General features: G+C 38.6%; 1 protein-coding gene and 1 pseudogene across 5 annotated transcripts in view; one reads left to right on the plus strand and one right to left on the minus strand.

Moving 5' to 3' along the window:
- Window positions 1-20,831, plus strand: part of NNT (nicotinamide nucleotide transhydrogenase) — a 96,731-nt gene that overhangs the window by 35,505 nt on the left and 40,395 nt on the right. For all 5 annotated transcript variants that reach the window (XM_086678347.1, XM_086678351.1, XM_086678337.1 and 2 more), the window contains exons 8-13: window positions 13,087-13,220; window positions 13,525-13,716; window positions 14,346-14,499; window positions 17,545-17,706; window positions 18,994-19,104; window positions 20,116-20,261. In XM_086678347.1, the coding sequence (XP_086534473.1) occupies window positions 13,087-13,220; window positions 13,525-13,716; window positions 14,346-14,499; window positions 17,545-17,706; window positions 18,994-19,104; window positions 20,116-20,261 (899 nt within the window). The remainder of the gene's footprint in view (window positions 1-13,086; window positions 13,221-13,524; window positions 13,717-14,345; window positions 14,500-17,544; window positions 17,707-18,993; window positions 19,105-20,115; window positions 20,262-20,831) is intronic.
- Window positions 11,322-11,989, minus strand: LOC147584102 (ubiquitin-conjugating enzyme E2 N pseudogene; annotated as a pseudogene).

The raw sequence follows: 20,831 nt of genomic DNA on the forward strand, positions 1-20,831 counted from the left end.
CAGGCACCGTGTCTCCTCCAGCCAGCCAGAGGGAAAGGGACATAGAGGAATGCACATAGGATGCCTACGAATGGCACATACCACTCGTCACATTTCTTTGGCTAAGACTTAGTCACATGGCCAACCCTAACTGTGAAGGATGCTGGGAATTGTTTCCTAGCTGTGTGCCCAGGAATAATAGAACATTGCATCAGTTTGCTAAGGCTGCCGTAACAAAATCCCAGCTTAAACAACTGAAATTTCTTTTCTTACAGCTCTGGAGGCTGGAGGTCCCAGGCCAAGGTGTAGGCAGGTTTGGTTTCTTCTGAGGTCTCTCTCTCTGGCTTGTAGATGGTCTTCTATGTAGATTTCTTTGTCTTCTATGTGGATGGTCTTCTTCTTGCTCCGTGCTCACGTGGTCTTGGTGTCTCTTTTTTTTTAATCCACATTTCTTCTTATTTTAAGGATGTCGGTCAGATTGAATTAGGGCTCATTTTGACTTGATCACCTTTCTTTAAAGGTGGTTAAAGAATTCACCAATTTCCCAGTATCATGATATTTTAAGGTAGTAGGGGTTAGGGCTGCAACGTATGAATTTTCTGTGGACATAGTTCAGCTCATAACAAACATGGATTTTGGTGAACAGCTAATAGCTTTTTCCTTTTTCTTGCTTTGTAATTTTATCTGCTTATGCTTAATGTATTCACTGGGGATCAGATCTTGGATTTAGAGCCAGATAAAGTAGATTCAAATTCCAGTTCCTCTGCTTAAGAGCTGATGTGTCTCTCTGAACCTCAGATTCCTCATCTCTGAAAAGGAGGTAAACATTTTTATCTCCCAGAGCTGATTCATTGAATAGATGAAGAAAAAAAAGCCAGTGTAGGGATCAGGGCCTGGCCTAGAGAGAGCATTAGCATCATTCTCTTTCCTGCCACGGGTGATGTCTGGTCCTGCACATGGTACTCAGGACTGAAAACTTACTGACTTTGTGAACAGAAGGTCTAGACATTCTCAAGGATTACATGGAATGTCTAAGGCAGTCCCTGAAAAACTGAATTTTCTGAAGATACGCATTTCAGTAAGGCTCTTTTGTCAATTAATCTCATTCTGGCCTAAGTTGAATAACATGGGAAATAAATAACATGGTAAAAAAATGTTTCTATTTTTATAAAGAATCTTTTAATTATTTATAAAACTAGTTAAATCAGATTGTGTAATAAATACTCATTTTTTTATTTTAAGGCATTTTGGTAGCAAAATGCTAAACATGCATTGGAGAGAACACAATGTTGTAATTTATATAAAAATATTATACATTTCCTGTTTGTGCTTCCATTTAACTTTGGTAGACTGTTTTAGTGTTTTAAGAATTCCCATCATTTATGGAACCATGGTAACATCTTGACTAATTATGATTTTTATTTATACAAATTTATAGCTATGAGAGGTAAATGATTAAGATGATCCTTAAAATTTTTTATAAATGTGTTCTTTAATTATTAGGTAAAAACTTGTTTTTAGGTTTTTTTTCTTCAAACAGATCTTTAGGGATTTCTCCAGTGTGCTAAAATATGCTGTTGACTAATCCTATTTCGTAAGTATTACATTTAGAAATATCACGGTATTCAGTTTGTAAAAGCCAAGGTTTTGCTGGCCTGAGTTTCTCTCTAGTTCCTAATACAAATAATTAATTGTGCAGAGAAAATTTGTCTCTAGTTCCGTGGACAGAATTCACCAATAAAGTACTCTGCTGGGGTCAGAATCTCTTTTCATGAACATAGCTGTCTATAGCCTAGCCGGTGATAACATAGATAAAGGGGTTGAATCAGTATGTTGCTGTCTGCACCGTGAGGCTGCCTAAATCACAGACCCAGGGGCAGCTAGGTGGCTCAGTTGGTTAAGCGTCTGACTTCAGCTGAGGTCATGATCTTACAGTTCGTGGCTTTGAGCCCTGCATCAGACTCTGCGCTGACAGCTCAGAGCCTGGAGCCCCCTTGAGATTCTGTGTGTTCCCGGGAACTCTCTCTCTGCCCTTCCCCAACTTGTGCGCTCGCTCACTCTCTGTCTCTCTCTCTCTCTCACTCTCAAAAATAAACAAACTTAAAAAAATTTAAAAAATCACAGACCCATTAGATGATAGATCAGTGGATCAAATATTCAGCAGTTTCTTGCCACTTCCTGTCTATTACATAATCAGTTACCTGTGTGTGTGTGTGTGTGTGTGTGTGTGTATGTATGTATGTATGTATATATATATATATGTATAAGAAACTTTTTGTTCTTATCTGTAACATCTTTATAGCTTACAAACCATTGCTTTAACCCCATCTGTGATTTTGAAATTCCAAAATTTCGTGTGTATCAGTTAGCATACCTTTGGCTGTCAGAAGCAGAAATTCCAACACAATCTGCTTTAAATAAGAAAGGAAACTTCTTGGGTCGTGTATCCGAAGAAAGTCCCCTTGTAAGTGTGGATAGGTGTGCTGACATCAGGGGGACTTTGGCTGTGCTCCTGTAGTCTGTCACCTTGCCCTGCTCTGAGGTGGTAGAAAGAAGGCAGCAGCGGTGTGGGGCCTCTAGTCTGCAGGACACGACATCTGGAAGGAAGGCCAGTTCTGATGGCTCCCTCTTGAAGAGCAAGGAAACGTCTTTTTCAGAAGCCTTTAGTAAACTTTTCCTTGTTCTTATTGGCCTTAGTGGGGTTCGTGCCCATTCCTGAACCAGCTGGTGGAGGCAGGACAATGCGATGCCCCTTGGCTTACATCTGGATTTCAAAATGGTCACTAATACTATGATGAGATTATCCTTAGGCCAGCCTGCATCTGGAGTGGTGTCTGAGGTTATTTCTCCTGAAGTTCATGGACTGTGTGGAGAAAATGGAAATCAGAGTAGTGACAAGAGGAGGAGATGGGTGCTGGGTAAGCAACAATGCTCAGTGCAAAACTGTGTTGTCTTCTAATGATATTTCTTTATATGTAAATGCTGTAGTTCACAATGTCTTTACATGCTGTATTTTCCACTGAGTCTGGATAGTATTGCATTCCATTAATAATTATCCTTGTTTTCTTAGTACTTATTCAGGAGAAATCTATCTTGGTTTGGATAAATGTATTCTTTAATTTGTATTTTTTCTTTTTCTTTTTTAAAGCTTATTTGAGAGAGAAAGAGTGTGCAATTGTGTGCGAGCGGGGGAGGGGCAGAGAAAGAGTCCCAAGCAGGCTCCACACTGTCAGCATGGAGCCCGATGTGGGGCTTGAACTCAGAACCCAGAGATTATGACCTGAGCCAAAATCAAGAGTCAGATGCTTAACTGACTGAGCCACCCAGGCACCCCTATTATTTGTATTTTTATCTCTTTGCTACTATACTGTTGAATATACTATGATCTTGTTAAAGCAGAAGGTTTTTCTTGAGCCTGTCTAATCTGACACCTCACTGGCCAGAAGTTCAGGAAGTTAGAAATTTTCCCATCTGATTACATGCTATAGAGTAATCCCAGTAAATAATGCTAAATGCTGTTTGGAATCAAAATTTTGTGGTAAACCCATTTCATTTTGGTGTCTTGTTGTTCTTAATATTTTTAGTGGTTTCCTCTTAATGGTTTTTTGTTTCATTTTGTTTTTGGGTTTTGCTGTTGTTGTTGTTGTTGTTGTTGTTTTGGTGTAGTTAAAGTTGTCTGTGAGGGCTTAATTCTTTTCCCAGTAAGGTAGAATCTGAGAATTTATTGATTTCAGATGATTAGGTTAGCTCTGATTCATTTAATGAAGTATAATGTATTGTAAGACTTTCTGATAAATCTTTACCCATTGATATTTAGTTTAAGCTAAATCACTCTTTTTTTTGAAATTAGTGCTACAGAGAAGCCAATGATTCTTTTGCTACGTAGCCATAGTTGTTAAAGCTATTTTTTTCTTTTTCTTTTTTTTAAAATAATCTCGACACCCAACGTGGGGCTCGAACTCATGATCTTGTGACTGAGCCAGCCACATGCCCCTGAAGCTGTTTTTAGAGAGGAGCAATCTGTTCTAGAAGTTTCTAGCTTTAATACTTTTAAAACTTCATCTTAGTATTTGTTTAATGAGAAAATACAGGAGTATGGAAAGAATTCTGTGAATTCTGTGGCCATACATGCATACATCTAGAAACAGTGCACGCGTGAGGCATGTTTTCAGTCTATAGTCAATTCTTGGTGTACACAGAGATTCAAGGATACCTTACAGTCATCTATGCCATCCCTGCTCACCCTAAATAATGGCCAACCAATTGGGAAACCACACAGATTTTTAGATGACTGCTTTATTAAATACCTCAGCTATTTTGGATAATAAAACTGTTTACTGACCTTTGAATATAGCCTCTTTCAGTCCTAAAATATTAGTCTTCAGAGCTGTAAGGAAAATTTTCCTTCATATCCAGTCTGCACATGGTAAGCACTAAATATTACTTGAGTGGATAAATGGATACGTATTTGAATGATGACTGGGAGTGCATTTTGTCCTACCATTGTTTTGGCTACAGTATGAAAATAGATTCCCAGCTGGGAGGGGACCGAGGAATCTTCCCAGGGAACTTAATGTCCAAGAACGAGAAGGCACCAAGAAATATTTCATGAGGTTGTACATCATGCCAAATCCTTCATCCACATTTTGCATTGTGCTAGGAAATACATTTAAAAAAATTCTCTCATTAATTTTTTCTGTCATATTGATTTTTGTTATTGTTTTGGGGGAAATTGGTTTGAGAAAGTGTAAAAATTTCAGTTTATTTGTATATCTCCTCTTTGGCAGATAAAATTATAAAATTAAAAGAAATGAGCAATCAAAAGGGGAAAGCCCAATTGTGCTTGCCTCAAAAACAAAACCAAAAACAAACATAACTCTTACCTGCCACCTTCTTTTTTTTTTTTTTTTTGTCACGTTTATTTATTTATTTTGAGAGAGCGAGAGACAGCAAGAGTGGGGTAGGGTTAGAGGGCGAGAAAGAAAGAATCCCAAGCAGGCTCCCCGCTGTCAGCATAGAGCCTCATGAGGGACTCGAACCCTGTAACTGTGAGATCACGACCTGAGCCAAAATCAGGAGTCAGGATGCTGAACTGACTGAGCCACCCAGGTGCCTCTGCCTTCTTCTATTAATTCTTTTGACATCTTCTACAGTTATGTCTTGAAAGATCTGATATGATCACTTAGCCTTTTATTCTTGTGTCTAAAATCTATACCAGACTATCTCTGGGGTATATGGGACATCTCTTTATATTTGTAGGATTTGTATTAAACATTGGGTATATTCTTCTCTATGTTTTATATTGTAAAAATCTTCCTGTTTGTTATCCATCCTTAGTCTCTGACTCACTTTGTAAGTGTTTTAGAAGCACTCTTTGAAAGGCTGTCCTAACTGTATAGCTTCATTTGCTGTAGGGAGGGCACATAACGTTGAGTGAAGCCTTTCAGTTGGTAAGTAAATAGATTGGTCTGATGGCATTTTTAAGTTATTGTAATTTTCTAGTACAACTCTGAACCTGTGTCTTCAACTTAAAGAAGAAACTGGTTGTGATTACGCAGGAGTACTTTATTATTGTTTTTTATAAAAATAGTATGTGACTTTTGGAAATGTAGTACGAAGTAGAAAATACAAAGTAGAAAGTAAAGATCATCCATCATCTCTCTACTTAATGAAAAATACTATTAACATTTTACCATTTCCTTTCATCCTTTTTTCCATGCATTTTTATCATGTTAGATCAGGATACAGTATCTTTCTCATTTTCTACATATAATATTATATCATAAATTTTCCCCTTGATATAATATGATAAGTCATTAAGAAATCTTTGTAAATGGGGCACCTGGGTGGCTCAGTCAGTTAAGCATCCGACTTCAGCTCAGGTCATGATCTCACACTCCGTGAGTTCGAGCCCCATGTCGGGCTCTGTGCTGACAGCTCAGAACCTGGAGCCTGCTTCGGATTCTGTGTCTCCCACTCTCTCTGCCCCTCCCCTGCTCATGCTCTGTCTCTCTCCATCTCAAAAATAAATAAAAAACATATAAAAAATAAAAAAAAAGAAATTTTTGTAAATATATTTTAATGGTTTTATAGAATTTTCTTGTTTGAATGTACTGTATTTTATTTAATGGTTCCCGAAAAGTTGGGCTTTTCATTTAATTCCAGTTTTTGCCAATTAAAAATAATGCTCTCACCTTTTTTCTGTGTCATTCCAATGTCTGTATTTTCATTTATTTCCCCAGGATTAATCAAATCTTAGAAGTAGAGTTACTGGATGAGTGAATATCAACATTTTTGGCCAGTTGATACATGTTTGTAAACTATGCTTTCCTGAAACTTGTGCAGTCCATAATCTCATAAATAGATCATCCTGCTACTTGTTTCATTTCAACATTATGATTTTTAAAAAATTTTTTTTAACGTTTATTTATTTTTGAGAGAGAGAGAGACAGAGCATGAACAGGGGAGGGGCAGAGAGAGAGGGAGACACAGAATCTGAAACAGGCTCCAGGCTCTGAGCTGTCAGCACAGAGCCCGACGCGGGGCTCGAGCTCTCGGACCGAGAGATCATGACCTGAGCCGAAGTCGGACGCTTAACTGACCGAGCCACCCAGGCGCCCCTCAACATTATGATTTTTTTAAAAGATTTTATTTTTAAGTAATCTTTACACCTAACATGGGACTTGAACTTATAACCCCAAAATCCTGAGTTGCATATTCTGAGTGAGCCAGCCAGGTGCCCCTATTATTAATTTTTGACTCTTTCAGTTTTAGAGGCAAAGAAAAAAAAGTATCTCACTTTTTGTAACTCACATTTCTTTGATTCATTATGAAGGTGAACATTTTTTTTAAGTTTATTTATTTATTTTGAGAGAGAGAGAGAGAGAGTGAAAGAGAGAGCATGCAAACAGGGGAGGGGCAGAAAGTGAGGACAGAGAGAGAATCCCAAGCAGGCTCCACACTGTCAGCGCTAAACTCAAGTGGAGCTTGAACTCACAAATGGCGAGATTGTGACCTGAGCCAAAACCAAGAATCGTTCACTCAACCGACTAAGCCACCCAGGCGCCCGGAGGAGGGTGAACATTTAAAACAAAAATTTAGTTGTTGCCATTTCTCTTAGAATTGAGTGTTTATATTTGTTGTTCATTTATTAGGATCTTTGTGTTTTGTTTTTATTTAAATTTCTGTGAGCTTTTTAATATATTTTTTGTCATATTTATTTTTGAGGACGATAATATGTACTTTTTTCATACTTAAATCTATTGTTTTCCCAATTGCTTTAGGAAATACTTTATTTTAAAGTTTATTTCTTTAGTTAGAGAGAGAGAGAATACGAGTAAGCACTTTGCATGCAGGCAGGGGAGGGGAAGAGAGAGGGAGAGAGAGAATCCCAAGTAGGCTATGTACTATGGGTAGGGGAGCCTGATACGGGGCTTGATCCCATGATCTGCAAGATCATGACCTGAGCCAATATCAAGAGTCCGATGCTTAAGTGACTGAGTCACCAAGGCACCCAAGAAAATACTTTTTAATCCAAAGACTAGAGGGCTATTCACCAAGGTTCTCTTTCTTCTCTCTTCCTTTTTGGGTTGATTCTCTTTTTTAAAAACTTTATTTGTTTTGAGGGATTTCTATACCCAGTGTGGGGCTCAAACTCATGACCCCAAGATCAACAGTCTTATGCTTTTCCTACTGAGCCACCCAGGTACCCCAAGGGTTGATTTTTTTATAATTCATTCTGATGTATAGAGTTTAAAGTTTAATTTGAAGTCCCGTAGTAGATTCACCCCTCCATACCTAACTAATCATCTTATTCCTTTTGTTGCTTCCATTTTGTGATGCCACATTATCATGTATTACATTTTTGCCCTAGGAGGACATCAGGGTAAGATAGTTTGAAATTTCCTTCTCAGTCTTTCCTCCTCTTGAACTATTCTTTTGAGGATTTTCTCATTTGGAACTTTTATGTATTACCCTGCTCCTCTTTTGGCTCTATTTTTTCCCCTTCTGTTTTCAATTTTCATTTCTACACTTCCAGAATTAAAAAAAAAATTAATCCACATGTGAATGCTTAAAAGCCAGCTGTACTGTTCTATTCATCATTGTATTCCCTGTAGCCTTTATTGATTTTTTAAATTATAAAATTAAAACTAGCTCTTAAATTTGTTTTATTTATTTATTTTGAGAGAGAGCATGAGCAGGCGAGGAGCAGAAAGAGGGAAGAGAGAGAATCCCAAACAGGCTCTGTGCCATCAGCACAGGGCCCAGTGTGGGGCTCAAGCTTACTAACTGCAAGATCATGACCTGAGCCCAACTGAAGAGTTGGGCACTTAACCCACTGAGCCACCCAGGTGCCCAAATTAAAACTAGCTCTTATAGAAAATTTGTGAGATAAGGAAAAGCACAAAGAAGAAAATATTCTTAGCATTTAAAGATATCCTGGTATGGTTAAATGTTATGCTATATAGAATGTACTAGAAACTATATAAGATATGTAGTATAGTATATGTATATATAAAAATACATACAAACACTCATAAATATGTATGTGAAATTTTTTTACCAAATGGCAGTAGTATATACATACTATTTTGTTGTGTGCTTTTTATCTGTAATAATTTAACGTATCTTAAATATTCCTCTGTGACTTAAATTTTAACTCATCCTCTAGTTATTTGACTATACACTAAATAAATTATGTGAAAGAATATCTTATCCTTTCAAAAGTGATTGAATTTCAGAGTGACAATATGGACAGAATATTTATTATTTTTGTTAAGATGCCAGTGTGTACGTATGTGTGTGCGCATTAAAGTTGTGTCAGCCACTGCATAATTGTTTTGTGAAGGTTGAGTGAGTAAAATCAAAGACAAATAGGTAATATATAGGATGTTTTCTAGGGAGCCTAAATGGTTTTGGCCACTTGAGGTCTTGTAAAGTCAGTAGGGTTACAGTCCTGGAATTGATCCTTAAAAAGAAGGAATCCAGAATTTTTAAGGCAGGAGGAATTAATTAGATGCCAAATCAAATTTGTGAAGTTGATGGCTATACAGTTAGTGCAGTTAGAAGTCAAAGAGGGTGGGCCCGGATCCAAATTGCAGTTAAAGGCACATCAATCTGAGACTGGAGGGTACAGGTAAGGTGTGAGGAAAAGCTGTAGCAAACAAGAGGCTGGTTAATGGAAAAGAGGCTCTGGAGTAGAGAAGAGGAAGGGGGATGATGGTAAATACCTAGAAAGCACACATTAGCGCTTTAAATTTGCCACTTTATGTGGATGCACCTATATGATCTGTAGCTTTAAATTATTGCAGAGCTGAGCAGCATAACCTTTTTTTGGGGGGCGGGGAGGAGTCCTCAAATGTATGTGGTTTGCATCCCCAGATTGTTATGTTTAATAAAGTTTAAATATTCAAGCTTTTGTTGGACTGTAGTGGGGAGAGTAGATGAAAGGAGTATTTCCAGAGAATTTTGAGAAATGATGAAACCACCAGAATGTCAGAGTATTGTCTTTGGGGAAAATATCTCCTTATTCTTGCTCTTTCTTGGAAACTCAAAAGATTATCCCACAAACTGTGTGGCAGCTAGCTACCCCTGTGTGGCTGGAGCAGAAGGTCCAGTGGGGCGGTAATGAGAGAGAATGTGAGAAAGAGTGATTAGACCCAGGGAGGAAGGCCTTCAGTAATAGGAGGCTTAGAATTTGGACTTTATCTTGGAAGTATAAAGTTGGCATTGAGAAAGAAGGAGGTACTATATAAATACCGATTTGTTATCTTTTCAGCTTTTTTCCCCCACATGTGCCACAAATATTTCTTTTTCTTTTATTTTTTTTTATGTCGAAAATGTAATTTTAATAGATAAGTCTTCATCTTACATAGAAGCACAACAAAATACACCACATTCTGAAGAAACTCCAGACGTTATGAGAATAAAGAGTAGGGGAAACTCAGATGGGCTACAATATCCATTACCTTAAATTGCAAGACAAAGGTTCCAACCCACAGGTTAACATTTACATACTTAGGACTGGCTACACTGATGTCTTAAAAATAACAAGGATCAGAAATTAGATACGGAAACGGGTGGGAAAGAACAGTTTTTCTGAGGGGAGGAACTCTATCAATGCAGACAAAATTACTGAATATCAAGCAATAGCTCTCAGAGCAAATACTGAAGGATGAAAATAAGAATCATGAACTGAGGATCTGATGTTCACAAAGGAAGAAACCTTTCGGATGACACTTATGCAAGCTGGTTGCTTGAGGTCTGCTCGTGAGGTCTACAAGGAAGACTCATAAATGTCTCCGCAAACCCCAGATGGTTATCAGATTGGTGTTTCCTAATAGTATCATACACCAGTGGTCACACACGGAGTTTTCAGACAAAAACTAAGAAAGAGGTCATACCCGAAATGCCAGACAAACAAGTGTGGCACAACATGTGAGTCCTACACAAAGCCAGTCACAACGGCTGCTTTGCTGTGACTCTCCTGTACAGTAATTTTCAGACATCATGGCAAGACACTAATGATCATCTAATCAGACAACACATATTTCAAATTTCTAGGAGGTAAAAAAATATCACATACCAATGCTTTATGCATGCTCAGGGCCAGCTTATAAATACTCCATTCAGTGATATCTTAACACAAGTTTGCATCGGTGAAAAGAAACAGGCAAAATCCACCTCTTGTCATTCGACTTGTCAGATGGTGAAGACCAAAACAGAATGTTCCATCAGTTTTAATTTTTAAATACGATTGTCACATTGAGAAAATGAGACACAGTAAAATAAACTGTGCAAAGTAGAATAACAAAAAATATTATACTATAACATAAGATTTACAGAAGTTTCCAGATAAGCCATACAAAATGGTCACAAGCTTTTTTTGAAGGAAGGATTCTGTATTTGACAGCAAAGTCACAATGTTATTAGTGAGAGCTGTGATGTCTGTTTAATGTTCCCATTTTGGTTCAAACAATCAAGCTTGTCCATCTATAGCATCTAAATAAACTTAGACTTGGCTAGAGAGCATATTCTAAAGAACTGGTTAGATGCTTTTATCCAATGCAATTAGATCACCATAAAAAGGGGGAAAGGAGCCCATAAAATTAAAACTACCTCTCCACCCCCCCCACCAAAAAAAAGATAATAAAGAGAAAACACCCACACCGCTTGCAGCTAACCCTGACCACTACCTTCATTCACAGTGCTTTATACTTTAACCACTCTTGGGGAAATGAATAAAAGCAGAGAGGGGCCACTGCTTTTAAACGTTTCACAACAATCCAGATGGTACTTCTAGCCTCTGCTCATGCTTTACAACAGTGAATCAGGACAAGACATAGATTTGCTAATGTGCATTTAATCACCAAAGGACTGAAGATGTCTGGGCTTTTATTCTGTAATGTTTCTAAGACTGTGTCCATTAAATGCAAACAAAAAAGGAAGAAGTCTTGGCAGAACAGGAGAAGTGATGCACACTTGATGATCAGATCGATTTTAAATATTATTCATGGCATATAGCCTATCCATGCTCTAGCCGCTTCTGTTGCTTGGGCTTCGTTGGTCTTCCACTGCTCTGCTATATCATTTGCTAATGGATCATCTGGATTGGGAGCACTTAACAATGCCTGGATCGATAGCAGAACTGTGCGAATCTGCAGTGCTGGGGACCACTTATCTTTCAAAGTATCTAAACATACTCTTCCCAACTTGTCTACATTAGCATGATAAATTTTGCTCATGAAACATACTTTAGGGGCTGCCATTGGATATTCTTCTGGAAGGAATAGTTGACGTTTAAAAGTCCCTCCCTCAAAGGGGGAATCCTGGGGGCCAGCAATGACCACATGAAAATAATGGGTGTTGCTTTTGTCAGGTTCTGCTTTAATGCCAGGAACTGGTTCCACCAGCAAATGCTGGGTTTCCTTGATAATCCTGCGGGGCAGCCCGGCCATCTTGTCAGATCCCGAGCTCGGCTTCTGGTCTCGACTCTGGCTCCGCTCACCTCGCGCACCTAGTTTTCTTTTTTTAAACCCATATGTGTTCCAATCAAGAAGATTGAAAAACAGATTATTATTATAATGGAAATTTCATTTGAAATTAATTTTCATTTATAAAATTGATAGTACTTTTACTAAATTCTGTAAACACAGAGTTGAAAACTTACTAAAAGAGGAGAAGATAAAGATAATTAGGCTATTAACTCTCTACTTTCCTACTACCAATCTCACAAGTTTATGTCCTTTGTCTTTTGGCTTAGGTATTTATTGTTTTATGAAACTTGAACACGGTAATATACTGACATTGTGGGCCCCCTTTGAACATACTAATACATTAGGTTGGTGCTTTATCTTCTATGTAAGAATTAGTGAATGAATTTAAAATGTGAACTGTGTCATAACTAGAGCGTTCCATAAGAACAGGGATCTTTTCTGTTTATCTACCAGTATATTCTGAGCACCAGGTATAGGGCTTGACTCATCAGAGGCAGAATAAATAGTGTTGGGGGGAAATAAAAGTGTATGAGTGATTTCCAACCCCAATCCCAGGTTGGCATTTCCTATTGTTTTCATTTCATGGCATTTCTCTGTCACTCCCTGAAGTTATCCTGTGTTAAATGAAGGTAGATTAATTTAACATGTTGGAAAATCTGGTGAGGTTTGTTAAGATGTTTGAAAATATTCCATTTTTTAATTTGGTAAATTGCTAGTGAGTATTCCCCTTGACTTTTGTGATCCTTATGGATTGTCCAGTTCAGGTGCACATAGTTTCCTTAATAGCTTAGTATGCATTAAAAAAAAAACCCAGGCAAATGGTTATGTCTTCATGAGTGGTGCTGAGATTTCCATGCTGAGTAAGTAAACGGAAAGGCTGGCTTATTAGCCACACGTCTCCCTCCCGCATATCGGCTTTGCAGTTTGTACTAACCATATTTCTTCCTGAGGAGGATGACCATTTCCACCTGTGTATAGACTTTTGGGTCTCTTGAAAGAGTTAAATTTCAGATGTTACATTTTTGAGCCTCCAGAGACTACTGTAATAATTAGAAAATAGAGTTTAAAAAAGTATAATGTAATTTGTTCTGTTTTCTTTCCATTTTATTAGGTAAAAAAGCCCCAGTTTTATTTAGTAAAGAAATGATTGAGTCAATGAAGGAAGGTTCAGTTGTTGTGGATTTAGCTGCTGAGGCTGGCGGAAACTTTGAAACCACGAAGCCAGGAGAACTTTACGTTCACAAGGTATAGGAAACAGCTGCTTCTCTCTGTGGACAATGTCCCATGGCTCACCATAGTGACTTGCAAGAGAGTATTTATGCCTCAAAGCTCAAAGTGTTCAGAGAAACTGAGGCCTGAAATTTTTTAAAATTAAAAATAGGCACATTTAAAGCTCTTTTTGAAATATACTGTTTGTTTGTGAGATGTGTGCATATTTACAAAGATCATAATTTCACAGCTTAGCCTTGGCTATGACTGCATATTGTCCTAGCAGGAAGGTGAACAGACCAGATTAGACCTTTCAGACTATATATTTTTGTTCACGTAGGGAGTTACTCACATTGGCTACACAGACCTTCCCAGCCGAATGGCCACTCAGGCCAGCACCCTCTATTCCAACAACATCACCAAGCTCCTGAAGGCCATCAGCCCTGACAAAGATAACTTTTATTTTGAAGTGAAAGACGACTTTGACTTTGGTACAATGGGTCATGTCATTAGAGGAACTGTAGTGATGAAGGTAAGAGACCCAATCCTTCCTGCATTTTCATTACAAATGTATGTGTTGTGTGTAGAGATAACTTAAAATAAAATCTTTAGGGGCACCTGGGAGGTTCAGGAAGTTGAGCATCTATCTGACTCTTGATTTTGGCTCAGGTTGTGGTCCCAAGGATGCGGAATTGAGCCCTGAGTTGGGCTGCCTGCTGGGTGTAGAGCATGCTTGGGATTCTCTCTTCCTCCCTCTGCCCCTCCCCTGCTGACACGTGTGCTTGTGTTCTTTCTCTCTCTAAAATAAAAAAAAAAAAAATCTTAAAAGAAAAATTGTATTTAATTTTCTTTAATGTTTGTTTATTTTTGAGAGAGACCAAGCACGAGCAAGGGAAGGGACAGAGAGAAGGACGTAGAATCTGAAGAGGTCTCCAGGCTCTGAGCTGTCAGCACAGAGCCCGACGTGAGGCTCAAACCCGCGGACCATGAGATCATGACATGAGCTGAAGTCGGACACTTGGCCGACTGAGCCACCCAGGAGGCCCAGAAAAATTATATTTAAAAGAACAGCTGTTTCCCCCCCCCCCAGCATTGTCACTATCTTCTGTGTTTTTGAAATGCTGGATTGACTTTTAACATTGTTTTTCTAATTTCTGTTAGGATGGAGAAGTGATTTTCCCCGCTCCCACCCCGAAAAATATTCCTCAAGGTGCCCCAGTAAAACCGAAGACAGTGGCTGAGCTGGAAGCTGAAAAAGCAGCTACGGTCACGCCCTTGAGGAAGACCATGACTACGGCTTCTGCGTATACAGCAGGTGAGGACCCCCTTCCTTAGGGTTGAGTCCTAATTATTTGGATTTTGTAAGAAATGTATCAATTGTCAAAATTAGCAAACGAAATGCTGTTCTCCTTTGGATTCCATTAGGAAGTGGGCCTGTTAGAAGCGAGTTTTCCTAAACGTGTTACTTGTCTCACCTCTGTGGCATTATACAGGTGCTCGCCAGATCCTGGAATGAATGTGTGTGAAAGCATATACAGGCTGTTAATGCTTTTCTTTCATAGAAAACATTTAAAATATAGCTGTTAATAGCTTTATCTTCCATCAAATATATCGAGTAGTGATGTGTGTTGGATTGTGTTGGTTTTAAGTGCCCGTAAATGTAGTTACTTATTTATCTATCTTCGTGGGTTGTAAAACATCACTTGTGATCATCTGCACATCGGGAAGCCTAGGGAACCAAATGTTTGCATTGAAGAATCAACAGTACGATACAGATAGAGCCCTTGAATGTTTGTCTAACATCCTAGTTATTTACCTAGTAAAAAAATTCAGGTTTTAAATTTTCATTTCTTTCTTTACAATTGAACACAAATTCTCTGCTTTTCAGTTCATCTTAACGAAAACATTAAGCAGTCACTGTAAAAGAGTGATAAATATTCATTCTGGGTATGAATTATTTGAGTTTGAAATATGGTCATTTGGTTTTAAATTGGTTTCTCTCATAGAATGAATTAAAAATATTTAGATCTACTTAGAGCCAAAGCAAAAAGAAAAGCAAACTAGAAAGAATTAAGGACCAGCACCAGGCACACAATTCTTGTAGCCTCAGCATTCTCCAAATTCCCATGCGAGCCCAGATGTTTGAAAGCGAAATGTGTAACTCTCCTTGAATAAAGAGCAAGTCTCAGCAAAATGACTGAAAAGCCTCTAGTTCTGAACATGGTGAATAAATGGGGCCATGTCCCGACTTGCACTTACTTGTCAAAGAAAAAAAGAAACCAGCTTATTATATTGTACCTGCAGAGGATTTTTGGAAAGATTGTAAATTTCCATTTCTCTTTGAGATCTGTCAGGAAATAGAATGAGGCATATATGATGGTTTATTTTTCTAGGTTTGTTTTGTGTTAAGTCAAGGTTTATTGCATTTTAATAGATATGACAATAGCATATTCTAGTGAATGAAAGGATGGCCATATACTTGTTTTTCTTTACCTTAAACTTCCTCCGTAATAATAAAAACGTATTTTTCTTTTACATGTGTGTTAGGAATCTATTTGAATAGTATTCTTCAAAGAATATGATTTACTTTTTTTTCCTTTCTTTTTTTTCTCTTTCTCTTCTTTTTCCTCTGTTACAAAGACTATAGAAATAGCATATTTGACATTATTAAATATGTTATAGAAAAGACATTAGTTTGTTAAATAGTTGATTAAAAAAACCTTCAGATATGTGATTTTTATCTTAGATGCCCAACAAAAGATGGATACTTTAGTGCTTCTCGATTAATGTAGTCCTTTAATGAGTGCTAAGCATTGCACTAAACACTTCATATGCCTTAACTTATTTACTTCTTACAAGACCTCAGTGAGGTGCACATATTATTTATTATTTTCTTTTTCCAGCTGAGGACAGAGAGGGTTAATAATTTTACAGATGAGGATACTATAGCACAGACAAGTTAAGTAACTTGCCTGAGATCACACAGCTAAGGAGCAGTAGACCCAGGATTTGAACGAGGCATTCTGGCTTATGAAACCATATATATATATTTTTTAAGCTTATTTATTTATTTTGAGAGAGAGAGCTCAAGGGAGTGAGAGTGCATGTGAGTCAGAGAGGGGCAAAGAGAGAATCCCAAGTAGGCTTTTCACCCTGTCAGCGCAGAGCCCGAAGTGGGGCCCATCTCACAAACCATGAGATCATGACCTGAGCCGAACTCAAGAGTTAGACTGAGCCACCCAGGCGCCCCATGAAATGTATTCACCACAGCTCTATACAGCTTCTCTGATGTTTAGCTAGAACACAAAACAGTATTCTAACTCTACCTCCAGATGGTTAATGGGCCATGCATTGGAACCCTGGAAATTTTATATGTGGGTAGGGAAATATAAATTAAAACTGCAGTCTTATTACATGATTTAAAGTAAACTTAATGTCAATTTCTAGATGTTCTAGCTGTGCCACTTAGAAAGAAGTAGTTCATATCAAGGAAAAAAAGTACCTTATTTCAGAAAGTTGAATTCCAGCTCCCTGGTCCCCCATTAGCATTATTTTTACTGACCACTAGGTAACCCTTCTGTTGCAGAACAGCCATCCACATGTTTGCTATTAAGAAAGGCAATAATTAAAGATGTATGTTCAGAGCTGACTTTGTATTCTGCACATTCTTAATTTAATTTGTTTTTTTTTTTTTTTTTTTTTCCTTTTCTTTGTAAAATCCTGTTTGCTGACTTGGTGTTGAGGCTGGAGCTGACTGCCCTGGCCAGCAGTCCAGTCCAGATTCAGGAGCAATTGCAAAACTTCTGTCCCGGGTGGGTGGAAGCCATATGTTTTGGGGAGGTGCTGGAGTGAATGAAATCCTTCCTACTCTTTTAAACTCCCTCTTCCTTAGCCAAATCTGAGTGACATGAAATTGGCTTCAAAAAAGTCCTGTCTTGTAAAGGTTGTGTCTTGCCCAAGTAGAAATGCTTTTTGGTAGATCTGTATAGGTCTGTAATTCTGGAACAGAAACACTCGTATAAACACATGTGGCATTGTCAATGGAAATTAAAACAGGGAAGAGGACAATGGGGAAACTGTTATTCAGGTGACTCATAAATTCTACTAGATCTTTATAGCTTGTTTTATTTTGAGAGGTGGCAGTCAGGAAGTTGAGTTTGTTCATAATACCTTTAACCCCCCCCCCCCACTCCCATCATGAAATGTGTAAAAAATCTCATTATTGGCAAATCTCATTATTGGGTGCAGAATTTAAAAGGATTGACTATTTCACATGCTTGTGTGTATGTGCGTGCATGTGTGTGCTTTTAATCTTGAGGTAATTAATTGTATGTCAGCTCACACTCTTCTCTTTCTGTAGGTCTCACTGGGATTCTGGGTTTGGGCCTTGCGGCGCCCAATTTAGCCTTTTCCCAGATGGTGACCACTTTTGGCTTGGCCGGCATCGTGGGCTACCACACCGTCTGGGGAGTGACCCCTGCTCTCCACTCACCACTGATGTCTGTGACTAATGCAATCTCAGGTTTGGTCCTCTCTTGTCTTCCCTCATCTTAGGTTTTCATGGGCTGTTCAATTCTCCAGCCGCTTTCAGTGAGGTTTATAAAGTCTTTGTTTACAAATTGTATGGCTTGGCATCTGAGGCGGTGGTTGTGGTGATTTGGGCTCCCACAGGGGCAAGGATGGGGCCAGAAGTAAGGGGCTGAGCAAGTAAGTGTCAGGCCTTTGGGCTGCTCCCATCTCAAGCAGTGCAGAACCATTGTTATTTCTTTCAATTATAATTTCCTTTATTTTTATTTATTTATTAAAAAATTTTTTTAATGTTTATTTTTATTTTTGAGAGAGAGAGATACAGAGGACGAGTAGGGGAAGGGCAGAGAGAGAGAGAGAGAGAGAGAGAGAGAGAGACACAGAATCTGCAGCAGGCTCCAGGCTCTGAGCTGTCAGCACAGAGCCCAACGTGGGGCTCGAACTCATAAACCGTGAGATCATGACCTGAGCTGAAGTCGGATGCTCAACCTACCGAGCCACCCAGGCGCCCCTACAATTTCCTTTAAAGAAGGGATTCCTGTGATATAATTTGGAAACCACTGTTTCACAGAGTTATAGTTGTGACATCCATTAGGAGCTCTTCTTAGATTCATCTAAACGTTCAGCTCAGCAAGTCTGCGCGCAGCAAGCCATACCTATCCTCAGGTTCACCATGAAGTCTTTGGAACAGGAAGCCCAGCTGGCCAGCCAGAGTAGCATCAGGCATTTCTTTTTGGTGTGAGTCTTGATGGTGGTCTGTGCAGCGGTCCACACAGTTGTCCAGGAGCTGGTCTCTTTGGCCCCCTGTGATGACTCAGATCTAGGAACAAGACCCACCCTGGACCTGCCCTGGCTTGGAAGTCTCATGGCACCATTGCACAGCCCTGACAGCAGTGCTGGAGGCCCAGTGTCCAGGGTGTCTGCACGGAACGTGTCTCATTCCCAGAGGCACTGTACTCTGGAAAGTTCAAAGTTACGGCTCCACCATCATGTATTTATAGTTCGTGCCAAGTTACTTCCAGTTCAGAAGCAGTTTATCCACTTTTTGATAACGTTATTGATTTATACCTTTATGGGGGAACAGAGCTAGAAAGTTAAAGGAAGGCTGAATTTTTATGCAAGAGGAAAAACATTTGTTAGCTTTTTGCCCACAATGGTACTTGAGTGACAGTGTTGTGTGGGAACGTTCTCCTTTGTGTCTATACATGTGAGATCCTGCAGCTATGAATTGGGTATGGCTGTGTCACTATGCCTGTTCACCATCTTGATTCTTTCTTCTTAGGGTTGACTGCAGTTGGTGGGTTGGCACTGATGGGAGGACATTTGTATCCTTCCACAACTTCTCAGGGCCTTGCTGCTCTTGCTACATTTATTTCCTCAGTCAACATTGCAGGTACGATGGCAATGGTGGTAAAAGAACCCACGGTGCTGTTTATGTATGTATGTATTATGTGATCTCTATACCCAACGTGGGACTTGAACTCACGACCCCAGGATCAAGAGTTGCATGTTCCATGCTCTTCTGAATGAGTCAGCCAGGCGTGCCCCCCTCCCCCCTCCCCCGCCAAGTGCTGCTTTTAATGGAGTCATGAGAAGCAAATATAAACCGATATAGACATTTGGAGTGTTAGACATTCTGATTTTAAGAATTTAATTGTGCCTTTAAAAATGGTCTCACTCAGATCATAAATGCTCTCTGTGAAGAAAAATTATTTTGCCCACTTGTAATTTTTAGAAACCATTTGATAAAAGAACACCCTCTTCCCCTGTGCCCCGAAATAAACAAACAGAATGATTGTCTTGCTACAGGTTAACTAGAAAGTTTTTGAATGCATAGTTTTGAATTAAGTTGACTTGTAGCTATCACCGTAACATCTCTAAATGAGTATACTTTTAGATAAAATTTTAGCCTTTTGCCTTATCCTGGCCTGTGTTCCTGAAAACTGAAAGCCTGGCCCATCACTTGTATAAACTCATTTGATGCTATTTTGTATCAAAAAATCAGTTAATAAGTCCAAGAAATCTGGTGCCTGTTAATATGGCATTTTTTTTCTTTTATCACTTAATATAGGTTTAACAAACAGAAAAACTTATTAGAAAAAATTACTAGCCTTTGATCTTTTGCGTTCCCAAGCTGTTTGAATGCCTGTTTACTTGTAGTCACGCAGAAATAGTTGGTGCTGCACCCTGGTCGCAAATTTTGTTTTTGAATATAGGGTTCCCTGCATTCAGTGGAACTGGCTTGAGTAATAGCCTAACTTAATTTTGAGCTCTTAAAATGTTACTTAATATTATATTTATCCTTAGGTGATAAAGATGTGCTTAAAATAGGAAAAGTGTACCACTTTAAAAATAATGTTGCTAAATGAGATACCTCTTTCTGTTTTATATTTACTTTGATAAGGTGGCTTTCTGGTGACCCAGAGAATGCTGGACATGTTCAAGCGTCCCACGGACCCCCCAGAATACAACTACCTGTATCTGCTCCCTGCTGGCACCTTTGTTGGAGGATATTTAGCAGCTCTCTACAGTGGCTATAACATTGAACAAGTAAGAGGCTGTTTTGAGAATTTTTAATTTTGCCACTGTGTTTTCTTTCCAACTAGATTTCACATTATCGTTATCAAAATTCAGGCTCTGACAAGCAAATATAATAATAACTCTAGAAACATCTTGGTCAAATGGAGCATTCCTATCCCCTAAGAATCCGTACCCCAGATTCTAGTGACAGATTTGCCTGCTAACTGAATGTGCTAACGTGGGTTTCCCTGTCTGTCCCTCAGTTTTTCTACGTGTAAAAAGAGTCAAGAAAGTTATTAGTATCCTCTTTATGTACCTGGCTGGATTGTTGTAGGGATATGGTGAAATAATCAGTAAAAAATTTTGAAAATTTTCTGTTTCTCCCCCAACAAATTCAGTGCATCATCTTTTGTAAGCAGGAGATGTTATGTCAATTCATTTAAAAAAGACAGTTTAAAAATAAACGTTATGTAGAAAAGCAGAAATAATCAAGTTAAACTTCGAAAGTTCCATGTTCCAATATAATTATAATTGAGACTCAATTTTGTTCTGAACTCAGTATTTTTTTTTTATCACTTTTCAATGACTGTCATGTGATTG

This window comes from Puma concolor, chromosome A1 (assembly GCF_028749965.1).
Source record: "Puma concolor isolate L17-30 chromosome A1, mPumCon1.1.hap2, whole genome shotgun sequence".
NCBI classification, from domain to species: domain Eukaryota; kingdom Metazoa; phylum Chordata; class Mammalia; order Carnivora; family Felidae; genus Puma; species Puma concolor.